This window comes from Trachemys scripta, chromosome 10 (assembly GCF_013100865.1).
Source record: "Trachemys scripta elegans isolate TJP31775 chromosome 10, CAS_Tse_1.0, whole genome shotgun sequence".
Classification (NCBI taxonomy): Eukaryota; Metazoa; Chordata; order Testudines; family Emydidae; genus Trachemys; species Trachemys scripta.
Genome location: NC_048307.1, coordinates 8192640 through 8216886, shown reverse-complemented (window position 1 = coordinate 8216886; position 24247 = coordinate 8192640). Strand labels below are relative to the sequence as shown.

At 49.4% G+C, this 24247-nt stretch overlaps 1 protein-coding gene across 4 annotated transcripts in view; it reads right to left on the bottom strand.

Moving 5' to 3' along the window:
- MAP2K3 (mitogen-activated protein kinase kinase 3) overlaps window positions 1–24247 on the bottom strand; it is a 51869-nt gene that overhangs the window by 12060 nt on the left and 15562 nt on the right. The window contains exons 1-5 of one of the 4 annotated variants that reach the window (XM_034783257.1): window positions 17103–17466; window positions 9701–9733; window positions 8739–8808; window positions 6901–6949; window positions 205–318 (exon numbers count right to left, since the gene is read on the bottom strand). In XM_034783257.1, the coding sequence (XP_034639148.1) occupies window positions 205–318; window positions 6901–6949; window positions 8739–8808; window positions 9701–9733; window positions 17103–17118 (282 nt within the window). In that variant the 5' untranslated portion in view covers window positions 17119–17466. Of the gene's footprint in view, window positions 1–204; window positions 319–6900; window positions 6950–8738; window positions 8809–9700; window positions 9734–10435; window positions 10545–15673; window positions 15759–17102; window positions 17467–24247 lie in introns of those variants that run through there. The other 3 variants (XM_034783254.1, XM_034783255.1, XM_034783256.1) reach the window with 3 other exon arrangements.

Below are 24247 nucleotides of genomic sequence, written 5' to 3'. Positions count from 1 at the left end.
TGGAGTCACACACGGAGCTAGGCAGGGTCTCCTTCACATCCAGGTACCCAAGGAGATGGGGGCTCAATCCAACAGCCAATGGAGTCACTCGGGTTCTCTCCATCAGCTCCAACGGGAGCTAGACTGGGTTTCTAGAGGAGCTGCTCCCTGCTCTCTAGATCCTCACGCTCCGCTGCAGGAGACCCCACAGTGTGCTGGTCTCACCTTGACAGCCATGATGGTGCCACTCTGCGCATGCCGTACTTTCTCCACCACTCCATAAGCCCCACGGCCCAGCTCCGAAATGGTCACCAAATCATCGGCCTCCACTTCAAAGTTCTGTAGGAGAGAGGACACATTACAGTCTACAACAGCACCGACAGGAAATGGACGAAACATGACTAAGAGCGGAGGAGCTACAATCCGTCCCCCGACTGCCACACACGAAAATGGACACCAACCACAGAACCATGCCTTGACCTGAAGTGTCCACCCCAGACATTCACTTTGATGAGACCGTAACACACTGGTGTAGTTCAGTCATGACTCCTGCTAGAGGTGGCCCACAGGACTATAGCAGCCTGCAGAATACGCACAGCTAGCGAAGTTACTTATTTGGCTCAAGTGATAGACCTAAAATTTTGGTCCCAGGTTTCGTCCCCACTGACCGCTGTGTCTGTAAGCAGGTCACATGAACAACTTCACATTGCAAGGGCAAGGGAGGTTAATTAGCCCACTTTTCATTTGTCCCACCACAACCTGACTAGCGAATAAGAGGAGAAACACTGTGGAGTGTCCATCGGACATACTCAACCATGCTGGAAACCCAGCACCATCCAGTTTAGACCTGTTCCGTACCTGTTGCCACTGCACAGGAGATGCTATCATGCAAAGAGAAGACCGGCTTAGGGCTAACAGCATCCAGTGGGCTGAACTCAAGTCTGAATTCAGGCCATCAGAGCGCCTCCTCCCACCAGACCCCTGTGACGTTGGCTCCGTCCAAAGTTATTGAAATGTATCCACATTTGACAATCTCCCAGAATGAATCCATAGTCACACTAGGTGCTAGCTGCAATCAACGAAGTGGTGGCCTTCTGCCTGCACTGGCTGGGACACACTTCACCTAAAGCAATTCCTAACAGCACAGACTGGGCCAGCACTCCACGCTAGACAGGGACCAGTGTCTGCAATGTGACAATATTAACATGAGAGACTCAGCTGCCATCGCAAGCAGACGTGGCTGGGAGAGCGGCACATAACTTGCTACGTAATATGCTCTAAAGACTGCAACTGCACCACACGCTGCTAGGTTACTGCCTTTGGGAAGTGATTTAAACAGGACAGCGAGCCGGGCTCAGCGAACCGTCCCCTTCCCCGCCTGAGCGCCTCCACCAAGTGCTTCCACACCATGGTCTCACTAAGTGGCTTTGCTCAAGCATTGAAATCAATTAAACACACACTGGCGCCACTAACCCACCACAGATGAACTCTGCAGCGGCCCTGACGCAGGGAGACACATACTGTGTCTGACTAACAAAGTCATATGCTGGCTGTTACAGAAGCCTGGGTACTGTATATTTTCCCAGCCCCATGTCTGAGATAACTGCTAAGACGGGAAAGCAGATTCCTTGCTGCCTTCCTCCCCAGGACCTGTATGAAGCCCAGTGCTCCACAAACACTTGGCAGTCAGAGCCCAGTATTGTATCCCTTAACCCACAGCAAACTGCCATTACACACACACACACACACTTCTTGGGCCTGCTCTACCCTGTACCATCTTGCATTCCACACGAAATACGGGGAAGCCTTATGTCAACCTCGGGTGCAGCTGTGACCCAAGTGTGACCTCCAGCAATCCTGGGAACCATGGAACTCTATAAGCCTGTCCATCCCCTGCTCCATTCTGCTTCGCAAACTTTTCAGACTCCAGCCAGGCAGCAAATGTGCTGCTACAGAAGCTCAATCAATAGACCTTTAGGGAACCTTATCAATGGGCATGCGCATTGCAGCTATCCAAGAGATCTTCCACTTTCTGCCACTTTAAACTGACTAGTACCTAGGGACACGGAAGGAACGTCATTCAGTGCTGATCATGGATCCAAGCTTTTCTAGTTGGGTGAACCGATGGGAGAGAGAAAATGTTGACTCTCCAGCCCTAAGACATACAGAAGTCCCTTGTTTTAAAGGAACAGTGCATTGTTATCTGTATATAACCCCATATATTCAAGGCAACTGGAACTGGGGAAAAAAAGAGACTTCTGCCTTATTTACACTTCTTAGGAAGGACGGCCTGAAAGGTGAATCTTCCCTCACCTCCCCAAAAAAACATTAATAGTCATCTTGTTGATACCTTGGAAACTGCAATCTTGTCTACCCTAGGAGAGACTGGACAGCTGGAGAACTAGCAAGATTGTCAGGAATCAAAAGAAGATTGGAGATGGATAACAAGAGTACACAGATATAACAATACGGATTAAAAAACCCTATGAGGTTTAGAAGGATCCAAAACAGATTTCAGGGCATAAACCAATCTCTAACTAACTGGGGTTAGGGACAGACTTCCCTGGGGGCAGGTTATCCCACCACTGCCCCCTGTACCTTCCTCTGAAACTACGGCTACTAGCTATTGTGGGATCCAAGTTCCTGGACCAGATGGTCTGATCCAGTCTAGCAATTCCTGTAATGTCCCTCATGCCAATGAAGTGAAAGTTGGTTAATCAAGGAAGGGATTTTAATTGAGACTGTTTTTCTTTTAGGTGTTAAATGCAACAAAGTTAGAGTCAACGCCACTCATCCCTTCTATCCTGGGCTGGGATAGCTTCCCGCACATCTGAGAGTCACTCAACAGTGCTTCCTTCGAAGAGATGAAGACTAGAATTGACGTTCCTGATATTTCTAAGGGTTGAGATTTTTTAACACACCCCTTTCCAGCCATCTTCATACATAGTGAGGAGCAGAAAGGGCTGACGCCCCCTTCTGCTCTTTGCATCATCAAGTTTGTTACATTACAGCTCTCGCTACAAGGCAAAGCAGAATTTAAACAGGGGAACACAGATGGTGAAGTAGGACACTTGCATGGCTGCGGGTGACAGCAGAGTACCGTCTTCACCCACTCCAGGGCTCTCCCTACTTTCCATCTAAATATTATATGGCCATTGTCCCCTGGTATCTGTGCACCTGACAACCGTGAATGGATTTTATCCTTGCGACAGCTCTGTGAGATAGGGATGTGCAAGCCCCATTAAACACACAGGGAACGGAGAGACCCAGGGTAGATTAAGTGACTTGCCCAAGGTCACACGGGGAGCATGTGCCCATGCTGATCCCATCTCTTGAGCCCAACCCATAGCTCCATCCGCTAGATTATCCTTCCCCCCTACGTAATCATGGGCTACTCCCCCAAGATTTATTCGTACATCCATTCAGCGCAACAAAGACCAATCCGTTCCTCGCCCCGAGAATTGTGCGAGGAAGCTGCGAGCACTCCGCCCAGCCAGCTGCAGCCCTCCCTTTGCAAGGCAAGATTGGAATGGCCCCTGGTTTTGCTTTGGTCTTCAGGAAATCAACTATTTACACAAGAGTCAAAGCTAAGCTGTGAGGAAGGGCGGGTAAGGTAAGACATTTGTTGCAAAAGAGAGGACACTGCTCCAGAAACAACGCCTGCAGGTTACACCCAGAGTGGAGGGGGAACAGTGCTGTGTGCCCTAAAGATCCCTCTCTGTATTAGCCACCGGACCGTGTAATGGTCAGGGGAGAACTCTGCCACACGTGGCCTTTTAACTCTCAACACCGTCCACTAACGCCAGATATCTCTGGCCCCCGTATGGTCCAGGAAGCAGGGGAGTTCCACGCCTGAGCTCAGCCGTCAGGCATGCACTGCCCAGCACAGGAAGACGCCAGCCGCTTCCCCTGCAATTCAGCACATCCTGGAAGGAGCTGGCTAGGGCAGGGGGCAGGTCAGCAAGCAGAGTTAGGCTGACCGGGAGACCCCATGCAAATCACTACCCAAGGGGGCTGCCTCCCGTCGATGGCAGCGGACGAAGCGTGCAGCAGCAGGCTCCCAGCTCCCAAGAGGGCATCTGCGCTGTGCACATTTTTATGGGTTGCAAAGATACAGTGGACTATGGCTGGGTTTCAAGGCACAATCGCAGGTGCCTCAATGCTCCCTCTCTGCCCAGGCCGTCTCCCTGCCCCATGCTGCTCCACTCTGATGTGCAGGCAGCACACAAGTCCCTGTGACTCAGGGAGCCAGAGCAAGACCCCGGCACACAAAGGGGAAGTCAAGGGCCCGTAGAGACGCTCATACCACAGCACAGCAGCCTGAGGGGAAAGAGGCCGCATGCACCTGCCGGAGAGGGAGGGGACGTTTCTGGCCAGCCAGTTCTGTCACTTGTTTAATTAAAACAAGCGGCACGTATGCTGCATGCTCAGCGGCATCTAGTATCCCTCAAGGTCGGGAGGCAGCGTGCAGCTCCGCGCTGGGACTGCTTGGAGAGCCACAGGGCAAGGAAATGGACCAGCAGGCAGAGAGTCCTTTCCCTGAGCTCCAGCCCCCGTAGAGCACCGCACTGCCAGGCTGCTACAAAGCATCTCTTTCCCCCCCCCCCCCCCCAAACTATTAATATGCACATTACCCAATGGCCACTCAAACAAAGGCAATTGGGCCATCTTGCGGGAATGAGCGCAGGCTTCCCCTTCCCCCTGCACGGAGGGCTGGAGATCCCGATCTTATCTGACTTGCCACCTGCCCAGGATGGAAGGTAAACAGCTAGTTATAGCTCTCCTCTAAGGCACTATTTTTAGCCCCACTGCCAACAGCCTGACACGGCCCCAGGAGGGCCTGTAACAAGAGACCCAACGAGCAGAGGCAACAGCTATTTCCAGCTGGTGTTTTTCATTAGATCACTAGGCATCGCAGGGTAAATCCAAGGGAGACAGGGGAGGAAAGGTGTGGAGTCACGGAAGGGTTCTGGCACCGTCCAAGACCCAGGCATGGCTTCTCTTTAGAGACCTGCAATGAACAGCTCTGGGAATTAGCAACACAAGCGGGGCTTCGTTAGTGAAAGTGCATGGAGCTCACTCTGACTGACTGCAGCTCTGCACACTGGAGGAAGGGTCCTTCACCTCTGGGCGAGGTCACCTTCTGCCCTTCAGCTGCACAGTGCTTCACACAGCTGGGTAAGCTCATTCCCTCCCACATGGCTTCAGTGCAGTCCATTGGCCCCGTGATAAGGCAGGCATTGAAGCAAGCCACATGACATGCCACGTTGCCCTGTAGCCAGAGAGAGGATAAGGGCCCTGCTACTACTGCCAAAGGAGGGAGATTTCTGCTTGCTCAAGCAGCAGCCCATGCCTGGTGTGGGGGCCAAGAGATCAGGGTTGTAATCCCAACCCTGCACGTGGGGGATTGTGCTTGTTCTCTGCAGCACGTGGATTTGTTCCAGAAGCACAATAGCTTTGCACACCCACCACAAGACTCTTTATCCTGCAGGATCCCAAAGTGATCTAACCAAGGAAGGCCAGACCTACACGACAAACTTTGGGCGACGCAAGTGACGTCGGCATTCAGCCACCCCAGCTGGTACACCGCTTGCATCAATACAAAGCGCAATGTCTTCTGGGAAATTTTTGCAACATGTTGTGTGATAGACATGACTCGCCCAGGGATCTCTGGAAGCTAAGGGTCAAGTTCCCAGCATGCAACTTTCTCCAGCCCATAATGCTATCCATAGCCCATTTAAAAAAAAAAAAAAAAAGACATGAAAATTAAGTCCCTCAAACCCGCGTGGCTCATTTCGCTGTCCGCCGTCTGGGACAGAAGCAGGGAACCCGCAGAGCTCTGTTCTATTCTCATGAGCATTGCTGGGCCGGTGGCCTAAAGGAGACAGACTGGGGCTCAGAAGACCCAGTTCTGCCACAGATTTTCTGTGTGACCTTGAACAAGTCTCGTCTTCTCTGTCCCTCAGCTTCTCCATGTAGAAAACAGAGACAATGCTGCCCTACAGCACAGGGTGCATTTCGAGACCCTGACGTAGAAGGTGCCAGAGACCTATTTGCTTCACAGCCCAGGTGACGGCCCCCACCTCTGAGGCAGAGGGTGTCACTAGGCTGACAGTGGATGCACTGGACCGTGAGATGGGGGGAGGTATTTTGGGCAAGCCTCCGTCTCTTACGGGGCCAGGGGATCCCCTCATGTCCATGCACAGAAGAAGAGAGCCTCTCTTCTTAAAGGTGCCGCCTTGACGAGCCCCACAAGGAATGCAGCATGCTATCTGCCTCTGAAGAACAATGGGTTTTGTCAGCTCGGTCTGGATTCCAACCAATGTGTCTGAAGAGCACAGGTTTTGCACTCCTGGTGCACAGTTCCCTTAACCACCTCCTGCTAGAATCACTGCTGGTCTTGTTCCTTTCTGTACTGCAGGGCCCGCTCAGGGAGCCAAGGACTCCACTCCAGCAAGCCTCTGAGCTGCATCATCCTATTACTCACTCTCTCCGGCACCTACCATGACTTGGGTGGAATTCTCTGGCCTGTGCCAGGCAGGGGGTCAGACTGGAGGATCGGAATGGTCCCTTCTGGCCTTAATCGATTAACTGCTAATTCCCAATTCCCCACCCCACCTCCATCAGCTCTATCATTTGGCCATTCACCTTTTAGACCCTGATGCAGAAACTCATCACTGAATGTGGGGAAGGTTTTGCAGACTGAAATATCAACGCATTGTAGAAACCCCAAGGGAGGCAGCAGGAGTGCACGTTGCCACCAGGTTGAGCTCAACGCTCTTTGAAATGTAAGACTGCTTTCGTAGAGGTTTGACAATTGGTGAGATGGGACAGACAGACGGATCTGACACACGTGCTTAATTATGGGGGTGGCGAGGTACGAGCAAGGACCAGAAGAAGGAAAAAACCATTGAAACATACTTTATCTCCAATTGTAATGAAGGTTCTGGAGTCCAAGTTCCTCGGGGGCCTGCACGGAAAAAAGAGAAGTTAGCAAGGAGATCAGTGACTGCAGGTCTCAAACCCATGAAGCGCTTGCATTGCCCACATCTCCGTCCTTAGGGTCCCATTTACAAATACAGGCCTCTATCCTGCCAGCACTGGAGTACATATGTAGCCTTCCTCACGCACGGAGCCTCCATTGCCTACTTGCACGATTCAAGCGATGCACGTGCTCCAGTGTTTGCTGAGTCCGGGCCATAGTCAACCCGAAGGAGTCAAATACATCCAACCAATGGGCCAGTGGAGATTCTCTCACATCAGGAGATCAGCCAGAGATACTGATTTATGACATTCAGTGATTTCATGGTGGACTAGCCCAGCCAGTCACATCATGACATCCACCGTCAACACAACATAACTGCCAAGTAGCATGAAAAACCCAGCTATAGAAGACAGAAGCTATTTCCTAGATGAGGCATTTTGTTTACTTAAGGGCCTGTTTCACTCACCTCTGACACTTCATGCATCCGATGAAGTGGGCTCTAGCCCACGAAAGCTTAGGCCCAAATAAATGTGTTAGTCTCTAAGGTACCACACGGACTCCTCATTGTTTTTGCTGATACGGACTAACACAGCTACCCTTCTGAAACCTGTCACAAGTAGACCTAACATTTTAGTGGCACTGTGCTGCAACTATCTACCACCTTCAATTATTGTTAAAATATATTTTAAAATCTAGGTTTATTTTCCATCGCTCAAGCATGATTACTTCCCCCCTCGCTGCCACTCCTCCTTAGCTTGGAGAATAAGAACAGCTAGTTAAGTTTAGCCTCTGGATTCTCGTGTGCTAGCACAACATTGCAACGTCTGCCTTCAAGGAATGGTTTCATTCCAAAGCAAAAGCTCTGCACTGCTCTCCAAGGTCACGGAAATATTTCTGTTACACTTTGTAAAGCTCAGAAAAACCTAGGTTTGGGGCCTAAGCTATTGGATAGCATCCCTTTTACAAGGAGCCCTCTGGGAGTGAGGACAAGGACAGGTAGATAACAGTGCGTTCACACGTTAGGCTTTCCCCTTTGGAGACTAGCATTCAAATGTTGAGAGGAGCACAACTGAAGGAGCCTGATGGTTTGCCAACTGGTGGCCTCTGCTAGGAGCGGTTTAGGAATAAACCTGGTGCGGTGCTGCAGGTCAGGACAAAGGGGCGGGCAGGGCCTTGTATCTGTCTGCATGCTGCCAAACTCTGATCACTGCTACGAATGGTTCTCCATCCCATGTGCAACAAGGAATGGCTTCCACAGTAAACAGGAGAGAGACACATTCCAGTGAGCTGAGATACAAGTGGGCACCACACACAGGCACCGGATTGTGGCAACACAAACAAACAAGATATTCTGGGCCCTCCTTGTACCAAGGCATTAGTGAGTTAATGACTGAAATTAACACCGATGCAGCAAGATTCCAGCGGCCTGTTAAATAACAGTTCCCAGCTCTGACGCCCGCAGCCGGCTCACAGGTCACATGGCGCTTCTAATCCTAACACACACAACACTGCAGCACGTCAGACAGATCAATGGCTTGCTGAGTGGATTGGTCAATACCACTGCGACCTGGGCATCTAGGCGCTACCACAATACCGAGAAAAAAGGTTTAAAAATTAAATTTACACCAAAAAACTAAAACTAAAAGAAAGCTGGATTTCTAAAACTGAAATGGAATATTCCTCTCGCGTTGGCAAATCTTTAAATCTTTAGCCTGAAATCTCAAGGCAGACTTGCAGGAGCATGGAAAGTCAGCACTCCGCAGCAGCGACTTACGTTGGGTTCACGACAGGTTGCTTGATGGGGGGACATGTTATTTTCAGATCCCGTTTTTTCTTGCCTTTCACTGAAAGAGAGAAAAGACTCCTGACAGCTCCAGACACGTTTGCTAATTCCCCTCTCCCCAAAGCATCTTCCTACCCTGCAAGTATAGACTGGCTATTGCAAAGTTACGGCCGCTTGAACCCCGGGGATGGCTGGCTGCTTTCCATTATAGCTGGATCCAAGCAGAACAGGAAGTAACTCAGGGGTTCAGAAATGGTTCGAAGCCAGATATCAGAGCCCAGTCTTAACCTCCCTGTGCCAGATCGTTCGGCCTGTAAGGGAAACCGATCTACCTTGGGCTTCTCCTTAGTCTGGTCTTTTGTTCCTCCTCTCTCCAACTGCTTTGGTGGTTTCCTCCTCCTACCTCTCGAGAACAGTCTATGTCACAGCAGAACGTAGCCAGCAAGAGACACTGAAGAGCAAGTTGGCGGGGAATGCTCTCTTCATGACTGTCCCATTAAGGAACAGGGCAACTCCAGCACAACTAGGCTTCGAAGGGCTTTAAAAACAGACAAGTGGTGCAAGAAACCAGATGCACCAGCCTTTCGTTTCTGGGGAGACCAGAGGCCTGATTCTCCTCTGCCTTGCACCTTGTCATCAACACCTGTAGGAAGTGGGTGTAGTGCTACCAGCTGTAGGTGATAACAGGGCAGGGGAGGATCAAGCCATTGGCTTTACATTTTGTGTCAGTCACAAGTGAAAACAGGCTGTGGATCTCGTCACAGCCACTAATGGACATTTGTCCACATCACAGAAGCCCAGGCTAGAACACCATTGTCCAAGGACAGCAGGACAAAAAGGGGCCTGGCAAAGCACCTTGGCCAAGCTGTGTGCGATCACACCTCTCTTACGATCTCTGATGCACTTTTAATTACGCAGATCAGCTTAAATAAATCATTTTGCTGGGCACCTACCTGGCTTGGGTGGCTCTAAAGATCCTCTGGGATCTGAAAAAAAAAAGAGAGAGAAAGATTAGATCTGTTTTAATGGAGTAAGACCAGGCTTGGTACAAATCAAGCCTCCATGCTACTGGGTAACACAAAATTCACTCCAGCACTCAACACACATCTGAAAAGGAAAGAGGCCCTGTTTGTATTTTCCGCAAAGGTAGGAGAAGCTCACAAAATGGAGCCGCAGCAGAATTGGAGAGGATATCCTGCAATTAAGGTGTTCTGTCAAATTCGGCAGAATTCATTAGGCATGGAAGCTGCAGCCTACAGCGGAGACTCTGCAAAAAGAGCACCTTCAATAAGCCGAGCTCCCCTCTTATTTTATGCGTTAACTGTGCTGGGTTGATAGGAGATCTTTTGGCCACATGAGGTCGCCGCACCATTAATGTTACATGACAGAAGCCCAAGCCACCAGATCCCACAAGCTTCACTCAGCACAAGAGTATCGTTGATTTCATCCGGGAGGAGCGAGTAGGCAGCTGTTAAGAAGTTTTAAACCCCGTTTTACAGACACTAACCTACCTGAGCCTTGTGAAAGTACCAAAAGAAAGATTGCAGCTCTTTTAGCGCATTGACCTAGAAGACACCTGAAGAGAGGGGTGTTCTAGTGACCTGATCGCAGGAACTCCCCGGTTCTACTAGCAGCTAAATGCCCGTAAGCAAGTTACAACCTCCCTGTGAAGTGGGAATGGTACCTACCCACCTGCCTCACGGGGGCATAGTCAAAGTGTGTCCAAGTCTCTGAACACAACAGAGGGGGAGCAGAGATCTCAGAGTGGAGACAGCAGGACATCAGTGCTGACTGGCAGCAAGGCTGCTGTGCGTACAGGAGAGGAGAATTCCTGCAGTAGCATCAACCGACCCAGAGAGGCAGCAATTGCCACGGCCCTCTGTGTCCTGATCAGACAGACGAGCCGTACATAATGTTCCCAACACAAACTGTTGCTGTGCATGTCACCAGATGCCCCTGACAATAAGAGCTCCTGAAATACACTTCTCATCTTCCCCTCCTCCCGCAAACTGCAGCCTTGCTAATGGCTGAGGACACGGAGGGGGGCAGGGTGGAAAACGCAGCTCTGAAGGTTTCTGCTAGGAGGCCGTGTGGATTCCAGCCCCTGGCACCCCAGTCAAAGAGCTTAATAATGCCACCTGCTTTCATACCACGCTGTAGGATGGCTCAGAACAAATGCCAGGAGGGAAATGTTATGCAGACCACCAGATCAGAGCAGCCACTGGATATCAGAGGCCCTGCCTCCACCACCCACTGCCTTTCATCTCCTCTGCTCCAGAGTTCACTGGAGCAGCAGCCTCCTTATGTTGCAGTCAATCCCTGCGATCTGGCCAACGTACACAACAGCGCTGAGCTAGAGCACTGGGCAAGCCATCCATCTTTGGTCACCCAACGGCCGACCGCGCCCTGGCCTCTGGCTGCCAAAGTTCACCCCAGGAAGATTCGCTGGCAGCAGCTACACCATGAGTTGCCCCATAGGGCATGCTCGGTTCATGACCATTGGTACCACCCCGTGCAATGGAAAGTTAATCCCTCTGGGGTGTTCTCTACCCCTGTCCAAGCCCTGAAGAGACCTGGTGGAGACCCTCCTCGGAGCCTGTCAGTTCTGCTCCTAGACCAACTGCGACGCTGCTGAGCAAGGCAACCCCCTTCCCTCTCCCCAGGCCCAGTACCAAAGCACACTGCACCAGCAGCACTCCCGTCCTATCCCATTGAGGGAGATGGGCTCGATCAGTAGCCCCTTCTTATTAGCCTCGCCTTCCCCATCACGCACCAACAAAACCAGCCTGGCAGCTCCCATATTCATTCCCACTGTGCAGTTGCAACACTTGTGATAAGGAAAAGGATGGTAACTTGTGTCACAATGAAATCCCTGCCACCTTAGCCAACGACAGTCCTACACTCTTGGGGGGCCGAGGTGCAAGCTCTCTGACTAGTCTCAATAGCAAGTGGCCAGCTCCTAATGGGGCAAGCTCTGCTGGAGGGTCTGCCTTCCGTTTAACGAGCTGTCAACGCTGCATGCTAGCAAACCTGAAACCCACTGCTGCAGTTTTTCCTCACCGAGCCCAGCTGGGTGAGGGAAGCTATAAATAACCCGGGGAGATTTACACTCGGATGATACTTCTCTGAATACTTGCTTGAGTACCATAGGAGCAAACACGAAACAAAGCACAACTCCATTCACCAGCTCTGAAATTCCCCACCCCCAGAAGCCAGGCGTTTCCAGGTGCCGAGAGCTCACCTCAGAGCCACAAAGTAGAGCCCTCTGATGCCAGCTCAGATCACCTCTCTGCTCTGCCCAATTCGCCTGCAGCAGCAGCACAGAGCATGCACCAAGACTCACTGACTTCTCCTGCACTTGATTTTGGCCCTGAATCAGCAAAACTCTTTAGCATGTGCTTAACTTTAAGCACATGCTTGACTCCCCCCCTACTTAGCACTCAGGGTGGAATTTTTCCAAATGGGCTTAAGTGACTTGGGAGCACACGTCCCATTCACTTGCAGGGGCGAATTCCCTTTCAGTGGGCCCAAAGTCAACAAGTCTGGAAAATCCCACCCAGAAGCACATACTTAAGTTCCATCAAAACGAAGGGATTTCAGTGCTTTGCTCAGTCAGGGCCTTTTAAGAGAACTCTGCCTCCCGCCCAACCCCCCAGCCCCAACAACGGGATGTAACCTTGTCCAAAAGTAGAGCCCTTTGCTCCCGCACTTCCTGCTGTGTGCATTCACCCAGTCCGGTGCACTGATAAAGGCCGTGCAAGCCTCTTAGGGCGAATTCAGATGGAGTGAGGCTCCAGGTCTCAAATTGACACCCGGCCATGCAGTGTACACGGTCCAGCTCCAGCTACCCACTCAGAGAAGCGGTTCTGTGGGTGGGGGACGTGTCATTCTAAGAGGGTCCTGGGGCATTTGTATCCAGCACGAGTCCCGTGGCTTTATAAAACACCAGCTTCCCTTTTTTTGTGCCTGCAAATGAGAACGAGTCAACATCTGCCTGCATGCCCCTCCCAATGAGATGCCCACATGCCTTTGTGTGCACCTGCAAATCATTATGCCCATAAAACTGCATCTGTCCTCGTTTGTGGGCACAGAAAGGGAGGCTGGTTTAAGGCCTTCATTGGGAGCCAGAGCTGAAGGGGGCTGTTACAAAGCCTCTGTCTCTGCTGGAAACAGAAATGAGCAGGATCTGGTTTAAAGGAAGCTATTTTGCTTAATCCTTCTGCTGCCCATTTACCCACTATTGCTCTGAAGTTACCATAGTAACTACCAGCAGCATATACAATGCCGCTTCTATGCTGCAGGCTTCATTGAGGCTTGCAGCACCGTGATAAGTGACGCATTCAGCCGGTGCCTAGGCAGGCTCCAGGTACCGTTCTGACTCGCTGTAGACTCCCATCTTGGCCCTGAACATAAGGGTCAGTCCAGAGGTAGCTGGGGCCAAGTCAAACATCTCTGCACTACGTTACTTAATAGATTGCATGTCCACAGAGAACAGTCCCCTTGCAATGGCAGAGAGGGAGGATGGTGCAGAGCTTAGGGCGTTCGCCTGTGACTCAGACCTGAGATGGATACCCTGCTCTGCCACAGCCTTCCCATGTGACCTTAGGTAAGACACTTAGTCTCCCTGGGTACGTCTACATGGCAGACAGACACCCGCAGCTGGCCCGTGCCAGCCGACTTGGGCTAAGAGGCTCAGGCTAAGGGGTTATTTAATTGCTGAGTAGAGATTCGGGCCAAGGCTGGAGCCCGGGCTCTAGGACTCTGCGAGGTGGGAGGGTCCCAGAGTTCAGGCTGCAGCCCAAGACAGAATCTCTATTCTTCAATTAAACAGCTCCATGAGCCAGAGGCAATGCGGGTGTGTAATTGCAGTGCAGACAGAGCCTCTGTGCCTCAGTTTCCCATCTGTAAAGCAGAGATTACAGCACCGTGGTTTTGCAAGGACAAAACACACTGAAGACTGATGCACCCCGCTATATGGTCCATGGCGGGGAGGCGGGGGGGGGTATAGACTGAAAAGGCAGCTCTCAGGAATGGTTTCAGAGCTCCTGGTGAAAATGGAAGCATCCTTGCCCCTCACTCTGCTAGAAGACAAGCACAGGACCTGTCTCTGCTGGCGAACGTGGGGGCTTTGTTGTTTCTTTTACACATGCCCCCGCCCCTTCCCCCAAACGTAGCTCTCTGGTGCAGCCCAGCAGAATAGCTGCGCTACCTCCGTGTCAAAGGAGGCACGCACAGGAGTGACCTACTCCAGTAAGCTACCAAGGTAGCTGCTGCAGCACAATCTCTCTACAACGGTGTGACTCGCCCCCTCATCTAGGCACACCCTGAAGACACTTCCTGACTCAGATCTATAAACCATGACTAAACCAAGGCACGGAGGAGAAACTAGCAGGCTCCGCACCCAACTCCCTTGCTCTGGCAGTGCCTTTAACATCGATCCAAAGTACCCTCAGCGCTCACCCAGTGTCACATTGAGGACCACGTGCGCAGCTGCTACAACGCACACACCGCTCGCATGGGAGCCGGTGACCTGCAGCTGATCTCTGCATTCTAGCTGGATCATTAGGGCTCTCCCCAGGAAGAGGAAAACAGTAATCCTCTAAAGGGCTCTCTGTACTCTGGCAGCAGTCTCTTGCTCCAGAGGCAGATGCATACTTAATAAGCCCAACACTGCGCCAAGATCAGCCAGCACATCTCCAAGCGCGGACCAACTCTACCACTAAGGCAGGCTCTCGTGACCCCAGGGGTACTTGCCACAGCAGAGCTGTGTGATTCTTCAGAAGCACAAGAATTGAGTAGGTCAGTGCCAGGCACTGCTCCTGGTAGGTAGGGAGGTGCACTGTGATTGCCTCCTGACAAGCAGACAGACGCCCCATTTCAGAGCAAAGGAAGGGGTGGGGGAAAGAGGACTTTTTAAAGAGAGTGGGAGGAGAATTACAAAATCCTGCAACTCAAGACCTTCCATCCTGACCAGCTCCTGGTAAAGCACCCATTTCCAGCCCCAGCAAGTGGCTACATACGAGCTCTTAACCACATGTGTCATCTTGATTACCATCTCTCCCACACACTTGAATTCCAACAAGGTTTCCGCTATCGATAGAAACAAATGCTTCCTGCTGCCTGTGAACCCTGGACTCATCCCAGCTCCCCAATGCATTGACCTCTAGCACGAGAAGCTTAAGAAATATGGGGGCAGATCCTCAGCTGGTGTAAACCCGGGTAGCCCCACAGTCTTCAGCATAGCTCCATCAATTTACGCCAGCCAAGGGTCAGGCACGTATGCTGCAAGGATCATGTCAGAATTCAAATGAGGCAAAGAGATGGTAATCGGAATGACATGATTTCAGGGATGCAGAGCTCAAAAGGCTTGTGAGCCTCAGCTAACTCAAAAAGCGACAGAGTCCTGCGGCACCTTAAAGACTAACAGACGTATTGGAGCATAAGCTTTCGTGGGTAAATACCTGACGAAGTGGGTATTCACCCACGAAAGCTTATGCTCCAATACGTCTGTTAGTCTAGAAGGTGCCGCAGGACTCTTTGTCGCTTTTTATAGATCCAGACTAACACGGCTACTCCTCTGATACTTCATCTAACTCAGTCAACTCCTCAGAGCCACAGAAACAACACATGTCCATGAGAACATGAGCGTGGCCATACTGGGTCACAACAAAGGTCCATCTAGCCCAGTATCCTGTCTTCCGACAGTGGCCAATGCCAGGTGTCCCAGAGGGAATGAACAGGTAATCATCCAGTGATCCATCCCCTGTCACCCATTCCCAGTCCAACAGCAAGTACTCAATTGCCTTAGGGTACATTTACACTGGGAACAATAGCAAGGTATTCTCTGCACTGGTGCAGCTCTCCTAATGTGATGCTACCAACAGAGGAAATTGTCAGGGCAGACAAGGAATGGGCACACTGACTACCGTGTCCTCGAACACTGCTGAGTGAAGCCACCGTTGGTTGCACCAGCGTAGGGGAAAAGTTGGCAGGCATTCCTTGCGTAGGCAGGGTTCCAGTCCCCAGCATGCCACCACAGGCGCATCTCTGCGTCCTTTATGCTGAGAGAGGAACTATTTCCCTCAAGAGAAAGCCACCGACTGAATTTCTCATGCCACAACCTTGATAAAAGTTAAAAACAGCCAATTGCATTTCCTGGAGCTGTTTAATTCCACCTCTGTGTATGTGTGTGTGTGGTACCTCTCCCTACTGGCTGACGTGGGTGGAAACTAGCAGGACAAATCTTAAGAACTGTAAATAAAGCTATTTGACTGAGCTGACCTTTGAAATGCAACCTCTGCTGCCTCATGGCCTATCTACTCCCATGTGCCAGCCCCAGGAAAGGCCCAGTGCAGAGGAAAGACAGCGGCGCTATAGAATCTACCACACAGAGGGAACTGGGGCGAGAACAAGACTGTTGGCTTGAGGGTGGGGGAAAAGGAAGTTAGCAACACCTCTCTAGAGGGTTTGATTTTGTATCCAACAAATTCTGTTCACCCTTGGACAGGACAGTCCAATCACGGATTTGGGGATGAAGAAACGCAAATGAAGGAGGCGGCTAGATGGGATACCCCGTGTTTCATACCCCAGCCACAGAAGAACAGTCAGATAACAGTCAGCTTTCAGGGCAAGATAACAGATCAGGTGTCAATCTCCTTTGCTAAAGGCCCGGCCAGCTGAAGCAAGGAGGGGAGCTGGCTCCCAGCAGAGAGCCATGGCAATATTTGCACCACTCTGCAGCCTGGAAAGAGCAATCAAAGCGGGGGGGGGGGGGGGGGGGGGAATGCTAAGCGCAGTCAGTCACCCCACTGGGCACTTTTTAGGAGAAGCCGTCTGTAGACTTTTTGCAGAAGTTGAAAACAAAGCGCAACAAGTGAACCGGGAGGAGGGAAAAAGCAGTTCATAAAAAGCCCCTTCTAGTCAGAGCTGCCTGCAGGCGAACAAAAAAAAGTCACCTGTTAACCTCTGCTGAATCACAGCTCTGAACTGCAGCTGGTTCCCTGTTGGGCACTCAAGTCTAGTGCAACGGGACTTTTGTGCAAAAACAAACAAACAGCCTGTTGTGTGTGGCAAATGCTTAAAAAAAAAAAAAAAGACAAGCTTAGCTGCAAACCCTGCAGATTTTTCCATACTCATGCCGGCCTGTACACCTACAGCTGGCATTTCAACCCAACGCCTGCACGTTTCCAGTCGCTTTAAAAATAGCTAACTGGCTGCAAATACAGACCCCCCTCCGAGCAAGGTTACAAAGCAAAACCGCACAGAACGAACTGACAAAATTCCACAGCCCTTTTTTACCATCTCAACGGCTCTTCAGATCTTCCCGCCACGTGTTTTGGAAATTGCAACATATACCTTGTTTCTTGTCCATGGTTTCCCAGAAATGAAGAACAGAAACGGCACGCCTTGAAGCAGATGGGGGCTGGCGGGGGGGGGGGTGAAGAAGGGGGCGATATCTGCAGGATCCAGTGCACAGAGCTTGCTGCAAACGGCACCGCTTATTTTAAAAAAGCATGCATGGTCCAAAGTACTCAACAGCCCTTTCCGATGATCTCTCGTTCCTCCCCTCCACGCCCCGCGCACAAGCTAGAAGCCATTAGATCATTCTACGTTTTCTGGGCTGGAGGAAAGAGGAAAAGAGAGAGAGATGGCAGAGTGCAGTGTTCCTTCGCAGGCAGCTGCTGAAGTTGGCCAGTTTCAGCTCAGATTACACTTTTGAAAGCTCAACAGTTGTAGAAGCGGCAGCGGTGAAAGAGCACATGACGTCAAACAGGAAACTGGACCGGGGCCAAGGATGGAGGCCATTGAAGTACAGGGTTTTTAAAATGCATCCCATCAGGGCACATTTCTGGACAAAGTGGGTGGTTAAACCCAAGCTGGGTTTTAAAAAGGCAGCTTTTACAGACACACCCCTTCCAACCAAGTGTAGACAATTTTAGATCAAAGGCAATAATGAAACAGTTAAACATGACAGCTGTGCAGACAGGCTAATACCAGGTCTCCCTGTTAGTTTTTTATGTCACCGCGCACAACCAGGGGACACAACGCGAAAACAGAGGATTAGAATTCTATCCTGCTTTCCACAAAACTGCAGGGCTCCGAAACCACACAGCACGGCCCACTACTGAAAGGGTGTGTGCTTCACTTGAAAGGAGGCCTGGTCCCTGGCCCACTGAGCTTGCACTCTCAATAAAGCAAGATGCAAACAGTGAGACCTAATCAAAAGAAAGAAAGAAAATGCAAGACAAGGACAAGGTTTATAAACATAAAGCTGCGTGTTGGCTTATGTCTCCACTTCTGTCTTCTTAAAGGGGCTTCACTGAATTAAAGACTTACTGCAATAGAACCTGACAATGCATCGAACTTCTTTGGGTTTTGTTTTTAAACCAAAAAATGTAGCATGCAGGGTTGTGTGTTTTAACATACACACCGCTGTGCAACTATGAAATTTCTGTTTATGGAAAATGCCTTGCCCTCCTAGTGATTCACCTCACCTATCAGAGCTTTGCATAACAGCTTGCAGTCCGGCCCACATTGCAACCTGTGTCAGCAATACAACAGAAGCTCCTTGGAGCAGGCAAGTGCCAGCTGCTGTAGGGAAGAACTGCAACTGAATGCCATGACAATAACTCTGCGGTGGGGGGAAAAACAAAAGGCTTGTTTAAAGCGGATAAGATGAAGGCGCACCAAGTCATGCAGTAGAAAGCAAACATCAAGACCATGGCTTATGGTCCGGGTGTCTGTGCCCTGAGTGCAAGGAGAAGAAAGATGCTTGTATTTATTTATAGAGCAGGTGACATCCAATTGCTGTGCTTCTGACAACTATTACCACAACAAATAGTGCAAACATTGTTCCATTACAATACCAGGCTGACAGCCATTCCAGGACGGCAGCCGTGGTGGCATCTCAGAAATAAAAATCACTGTATGGTCCGTACTTGTAAATAAAGAGTTGGAGGCTGCAGGGGAAATCTCAATATTTTTGCACAAGTGTAGGTTAAAAAAATAGGGTCCAAAGCATGTTTATCCTCTCCCATCCCTCAAATCAGGCCAACCAAAGCCTGCTTTTGTACTTACGCTTCAGCTTCAAGCTTTAATAGGCACATGCTTTTATTTGTTTCCATCACGAGTCACCCTGGGAAAGATATTGCATCAAGTTCCTTCTTTACCTTAAACTAATAATAGAAACACGTGCCTGATTCACTCATGAAATATTCACTCATTGTGTAGGCCACGCTGGACCATGTGCACTGGAAGGAAGAAAGGTCAGAGATGGAGATAACTGTACATACTTAACAAGGCTGCTCTAATTTTAAGTAGTGTTAATAACATGGCCCAGAAGGACAGTCGAGGATGTTTTCTTGGGGGGGGAGGGGGGAGAATTTACACCCCCAGGCTATAGATTCTGCTGAGATTTTCAAAGTTTCTTAAAACAGGAACTGCCAAACAGGATGAGACCAGAGATCCATCTAATCCAGTCTCATCTTTGAGCTCATTCAGCACTGGATGATTCAAGAGGAAGATGTGGGATAATAGGATACTAAACTGCTCAAGATAGTTAAGACCAAAGCAGACTGTAACGAACTTCAAAAAGATCTCATAAAACTAAGTGATTGGGCAAAATGGCAAATGAAATTTAATGTGAATAAATGTAAAGTAATGCACATTGGAAAAAATAACCCCAACTATACATACAATATGATGGGGGCTATGTTAGCTACAAGAAGTCAGGAAAAAAATCTTGGCGTCATCGTGGATAGTTCTCTGAAGATGTCCACGCAGTGTGCAGAGGCGGTCAAAAAAGCAAACAGGATGTTAGGAATCATTAAAAAGGGGATAGAGAAGAAGACTGAGAATATCTTATTGCCCTTATATAAATCGATGGTACGCCCACATCTTGAATGCTGTGTACAGATGTGGTCTCCTCATCTCAAAAAAAAGATATACTGGCACTAGAAAAGGGTCAGAAAAGGACAACTAAAATGATTAGGGGTTTGGAACGGGTCCCATATGAGGAGAGATTAAAGAGGCTAGGACTCTTCAGCTTGGAAAAGAGGAGACTAAGGGGGGATATGATAGAGGTATATAAAATCATGAGTGATGTGGAGAAAGTGGATAAGGAAAAGTTATTTACTTATTCCCATAATACAAGAACTAGGGGTCACCAAATGAAATTAATAGGCAGCAGGTTTAAAACAAATAAAAGGAAGGTCTTCTTCACCACGCAGCACACAACTTGTGGAACTCCTTACCTGAGGAGGTTGTGAAGGCTAGGACTATAACAGTGTTTAAGAGAGAACTGGATAAATTCATGGGGGTAAAGTCCATTAATTAGCCAGGATGGGTAAGGAATGGTGTCCCTAGCGTCTGTTTGTCAGAGGATGGAGATGGATGGCAGGAGAGAGATCACTTGATCATTGCCTCTTAGGTCCACTCCCTCTGGGGCACCTGACATTGGCCACTGTCGGTAGACAGGATACTGGGCTAGATGAACCTTTGGTCTGACCCGGTACGGTCGTTCTTATGTTCTTATAATCTGCTGCTCATACTTGGTCTCATCCTGATCTTTAACATGGAGATTGACGTAAGCCCCTGAAGCATGGGGTGTAGTATCCCTTCTCCATTTTTTAGCAATAACTATTATAGCTCTGGCTGTTCTTGTTATCCATATAAACATCCCATTCATCTTTTAATCTTATTAAATTCTTGGCCTCAACAACTTCCTGTGGCAAGGAGTTCCACCGTCTATTTACACTTGGTGTGAAAAAGCGTTTCCTTTCATCAGTTTTGAATTTAACACTTTCAATTTCATTGAATGTCCCCTTGTTTTTGTGTGATGAGACAATGAACAAACTCCAAATCTACCTTCTCGTGTCTCATTCCCGAAGCTGTGAAAATGTCAACCTTAGTGGATGTGAGGAACTTGAAAAGAGTCTCAGTCAATGTTTAAGTTAGTGAGACTGATATTATTGACACAAGCTCCCAGTCCAAAGGTTTGAATGCTCCGCAGACTCCTGCACCACAAAGGATGCAAAGTAACTTGACATGCATCATCCAACATTTAGTACTGGGCAGTTAGACTCTTGAACAAAAGGCATTGTAAGTGTTTTACTAACATTAATTTAGCCACACGACAGCCCCATGTAGTGGGTAAGTTATTCGCCATTTCTCAGATGGGTAAACTGTGGCACGGGTGGGTTAAAAGGACTTGCCCAACTGAGTCCATGGAGAGCTGGGAATACAAAGCAGGGGTCCTGACTCGATCTGCTCTAACCAGTAGGCAACACTGCAGTCTTCTCAGCTTTCAGAGTCCATGCTATCTCCTGTACATCCGCAATCCTCAGTAAGTGGAAGAGCACACCCTAAACACAGCAGTGATCTAAAACAGCCCTCCCAACAAAGGCCTGTTCCACCACCCTTCCCCTCTAAACGGTCGCAAACAAATATGCTTATGGAAATACTGAGTCAGGGTTAATACCTAATCAAGGATAACTGAAGAAATGCATGGAAGATGCAGGGGCTTTTGAAAGAAATCAGAAAGACTAGTAATAGCTGGCCCCTTAACACCAACAACTTTAGCAGGGTAAGAACGGTCCCTTTCCTACCTCTTAAATGTTTGGGAGGGAAAAGGATTAAGAGTCCCTTAAAATAAGAAACATAAGGCAATGCTACACAGATCTGCCAACAGGAGCTGTGCAAATAACCAATATTTCAGTTCACTAAGCAAAAAGTTAAAAATAATTAGCTTGGAGGGGGAGGGATAGCTCAGTGGTTTGAGCATTGGTCTGCTAAACCCAGGGTTGTGAGTTCAATCCTTGAGGGGGCCATTTAGGGAACTGGGGTAAAAATCTGTCTGGAAATTGGTCCTGCTTTGAGCAGGGGGTTGGACTAGATGACCTTTTGAGGTCCCTTCCAACCCTGATATTCTAGGATCTAAACATTTATTTCAACCCAAAACATTCCCCCTTCCCCCCCCCCCAACTAATGGGGGGGGAAGGGCTGTTGGGTCTTTTTTTATTATTATTTTAAACAACTTTTTGTTTGGAATATTAATTATTTTATTTAAAAAAAATAAAAAGCTTTGTTTCAGAAATGTCAAAATGTCCCGTTTTCAAGTGGAATAATTTGGCAAATTTGACAGAGAGATTCATGAAATCTTTTGGTCGACCCAAATCTGCATTTTTTTTTAGACTAAATCAGGAATTTTTAGACTAAACTGACAGGGACACTGTTTTTGTTCTGTGTGTCTCCAGGGGCTAGCACAGTGGAGTCTAAGACTGGAGCTGCTAGGTGCTATCACAATAGAAGTAGGAATTGATTATATAGGAGGCCGGGGGCGGGGGAAGGGTTAAACAGCCAAGCGGAGCTGAGCAAGAGAAGAAACCAACGCCATACAGACTCCTTAAACTCTTGAGGGGAAACAGACCTTGCAATTAAAATACTATGGAAGTTCCACTTGGGAAATGTCATGGTCACTTAGAGACTGCACAACAGAAAATTCAGCTTCCATGTCTATATCTACACCGAGTTGGCTGCATTCAAGAACTGCACAGAAAGGTTTCATAGAAAGGACCATAATCCAGCCCCCCAAAATTGCTCTAGTTATGGAAAGGGGTGTGGTTTTAATAGAACCTCTTAACGTTTCTCTGTCTTACAATAAAAATGCAGTGTTATAGCTTGATGCAGTAACATTCCTCTTAGCAGACATATCTGTGCCTCCCTACAGCCAAATAACCAGAGAGAACAGTCTATTCCCAGCAACAGACAATCCCCAGTGTTACAAGATGCTGTACTGTGCTGGGCTTCTACCAGTCTACAGTAATATGCACTTTGCGCACAGACTGTAAGGCAGCTACCGTTTCCTCTGTACATATGCAACACTGATGCCCCCTAGGGTCTGAGCGTGCCCTATGCAAAGGACATCCAACAATCCATGTGTCACAGTCGAAGTCTCATGTGCTCTGGCAAGCTGCACCTGCACCTCAATCCCACCGCAAGGCCCATGGATTCGGCTGCACGCTGGTGTGGCGGACTAGAAGTTCTGCAGCAGCTCTATTTATATGCAGGCTTTCAAATTAATCCAATATGAAAATACAGTCACCTCTGGGTTAGTTATTTGGATATTAAAATCAATGCTATGCCGTGCCCACATTGCCGGTTTTCAATACAACAGATCACTGCACTGACGATGCCTGACTGCAACGCAGGGGCTGGAAGTCAGGGGAAACCTGGGGACTTCGGCAGATGTAGCTGGAGCTTTGGGGACCTGGAAGCAGCACCGGATTTGTGGGAGAAGCACATCAGCTGCTGCTCCCGCTGAATGTGACCAGCAGCAAAGTAGTTCACAATATTGACATTTAAATTGCCCGCTTCAGGTCTCAGAGTTAATCCCCCCCATCAAGATTCATGGAGCAGATAACACCTGTCTGAGCTACTGGTTTGGTCCATCTGCACTTCCAGGTAGACACCACTGCACTGGCTACAGTCTCACGGTGTTCAGGTTACCTGCACAACCACAAGCGCTGGGAAAAAGAGGTTGCGGTTTTGTTTGTTTTTTAAATGCAAGACGAGATTCTCAAGCACAGGGCTGGTTCTGCAGCTGCAGGGCTACGGCCTACACATGGCTGTGATCATACCACTAGGATCAGACCTCCAGAGCGGTGAGGAAGCTTCTCATTTATAATGAAGACGGATCACCCCTCTAGGAGGAGGTGAAATGAGGAACCGCTAGCTGGTGTTTGTACAATGCCTTAAATATGCAACATTGCTATATACGTGCTAAGAATGTGCAACAACGGCTCATATGAATGCTCAATAAGATGACCAGATAATGTCTCAGGTGCACCAAGGCTCAAGGCAGAGGGCCAAGCACAGCTCGCGGCGCGACCGGCCCCGCACATCCGCATCCTCAGCTCTTTCGATGACTCCTTCCATCAATGCCCTTTTTCCGTGGCCGGATTTTCAAGTTAGTTCTCTGTCCTTGAGAGGAAGGCACTCGCAGGAGATCCCTTTCCCAAAGAGCCTGTTCAGAGCAGCAGCGTTGGCTACGCTTCCTCCCACAAACAGAAGTGCTCTGACTCAGACTCAAGCGGACGTCGGTGACCGCTCTACAGCGGCACACAGCACTAAACCACCTGCCTACCTCTCCTATTCATACGGCTCCCCATCCAGCGGGACACAGTCCCCCTGCTTGAACCTTGCACATAGACCTAGTTAAGCATCTTCCTATGCAGACCCATCCATGGGTAAGCGTGCCCCCTTGCTGAAGCGGCTGACTCCAGAACCCAACCCCTCAGCGCCGTAGTGCAAGGTCTAGTCAGGCAATACAGAGCCCCAGCTGGTAGACTCGTTATCCTCAGGCAACCTCTAGTCTGCACACTTGCTCCGAACAGCTAACCCTAAAGAGTAAAAGATTCTCAGAATTATGAGACTTGGGACCGAAAGACAGGCTCCACTGACCCAGCTGCGTGCACACTTGTGGGGAGGGAGGCAGAAAGGGG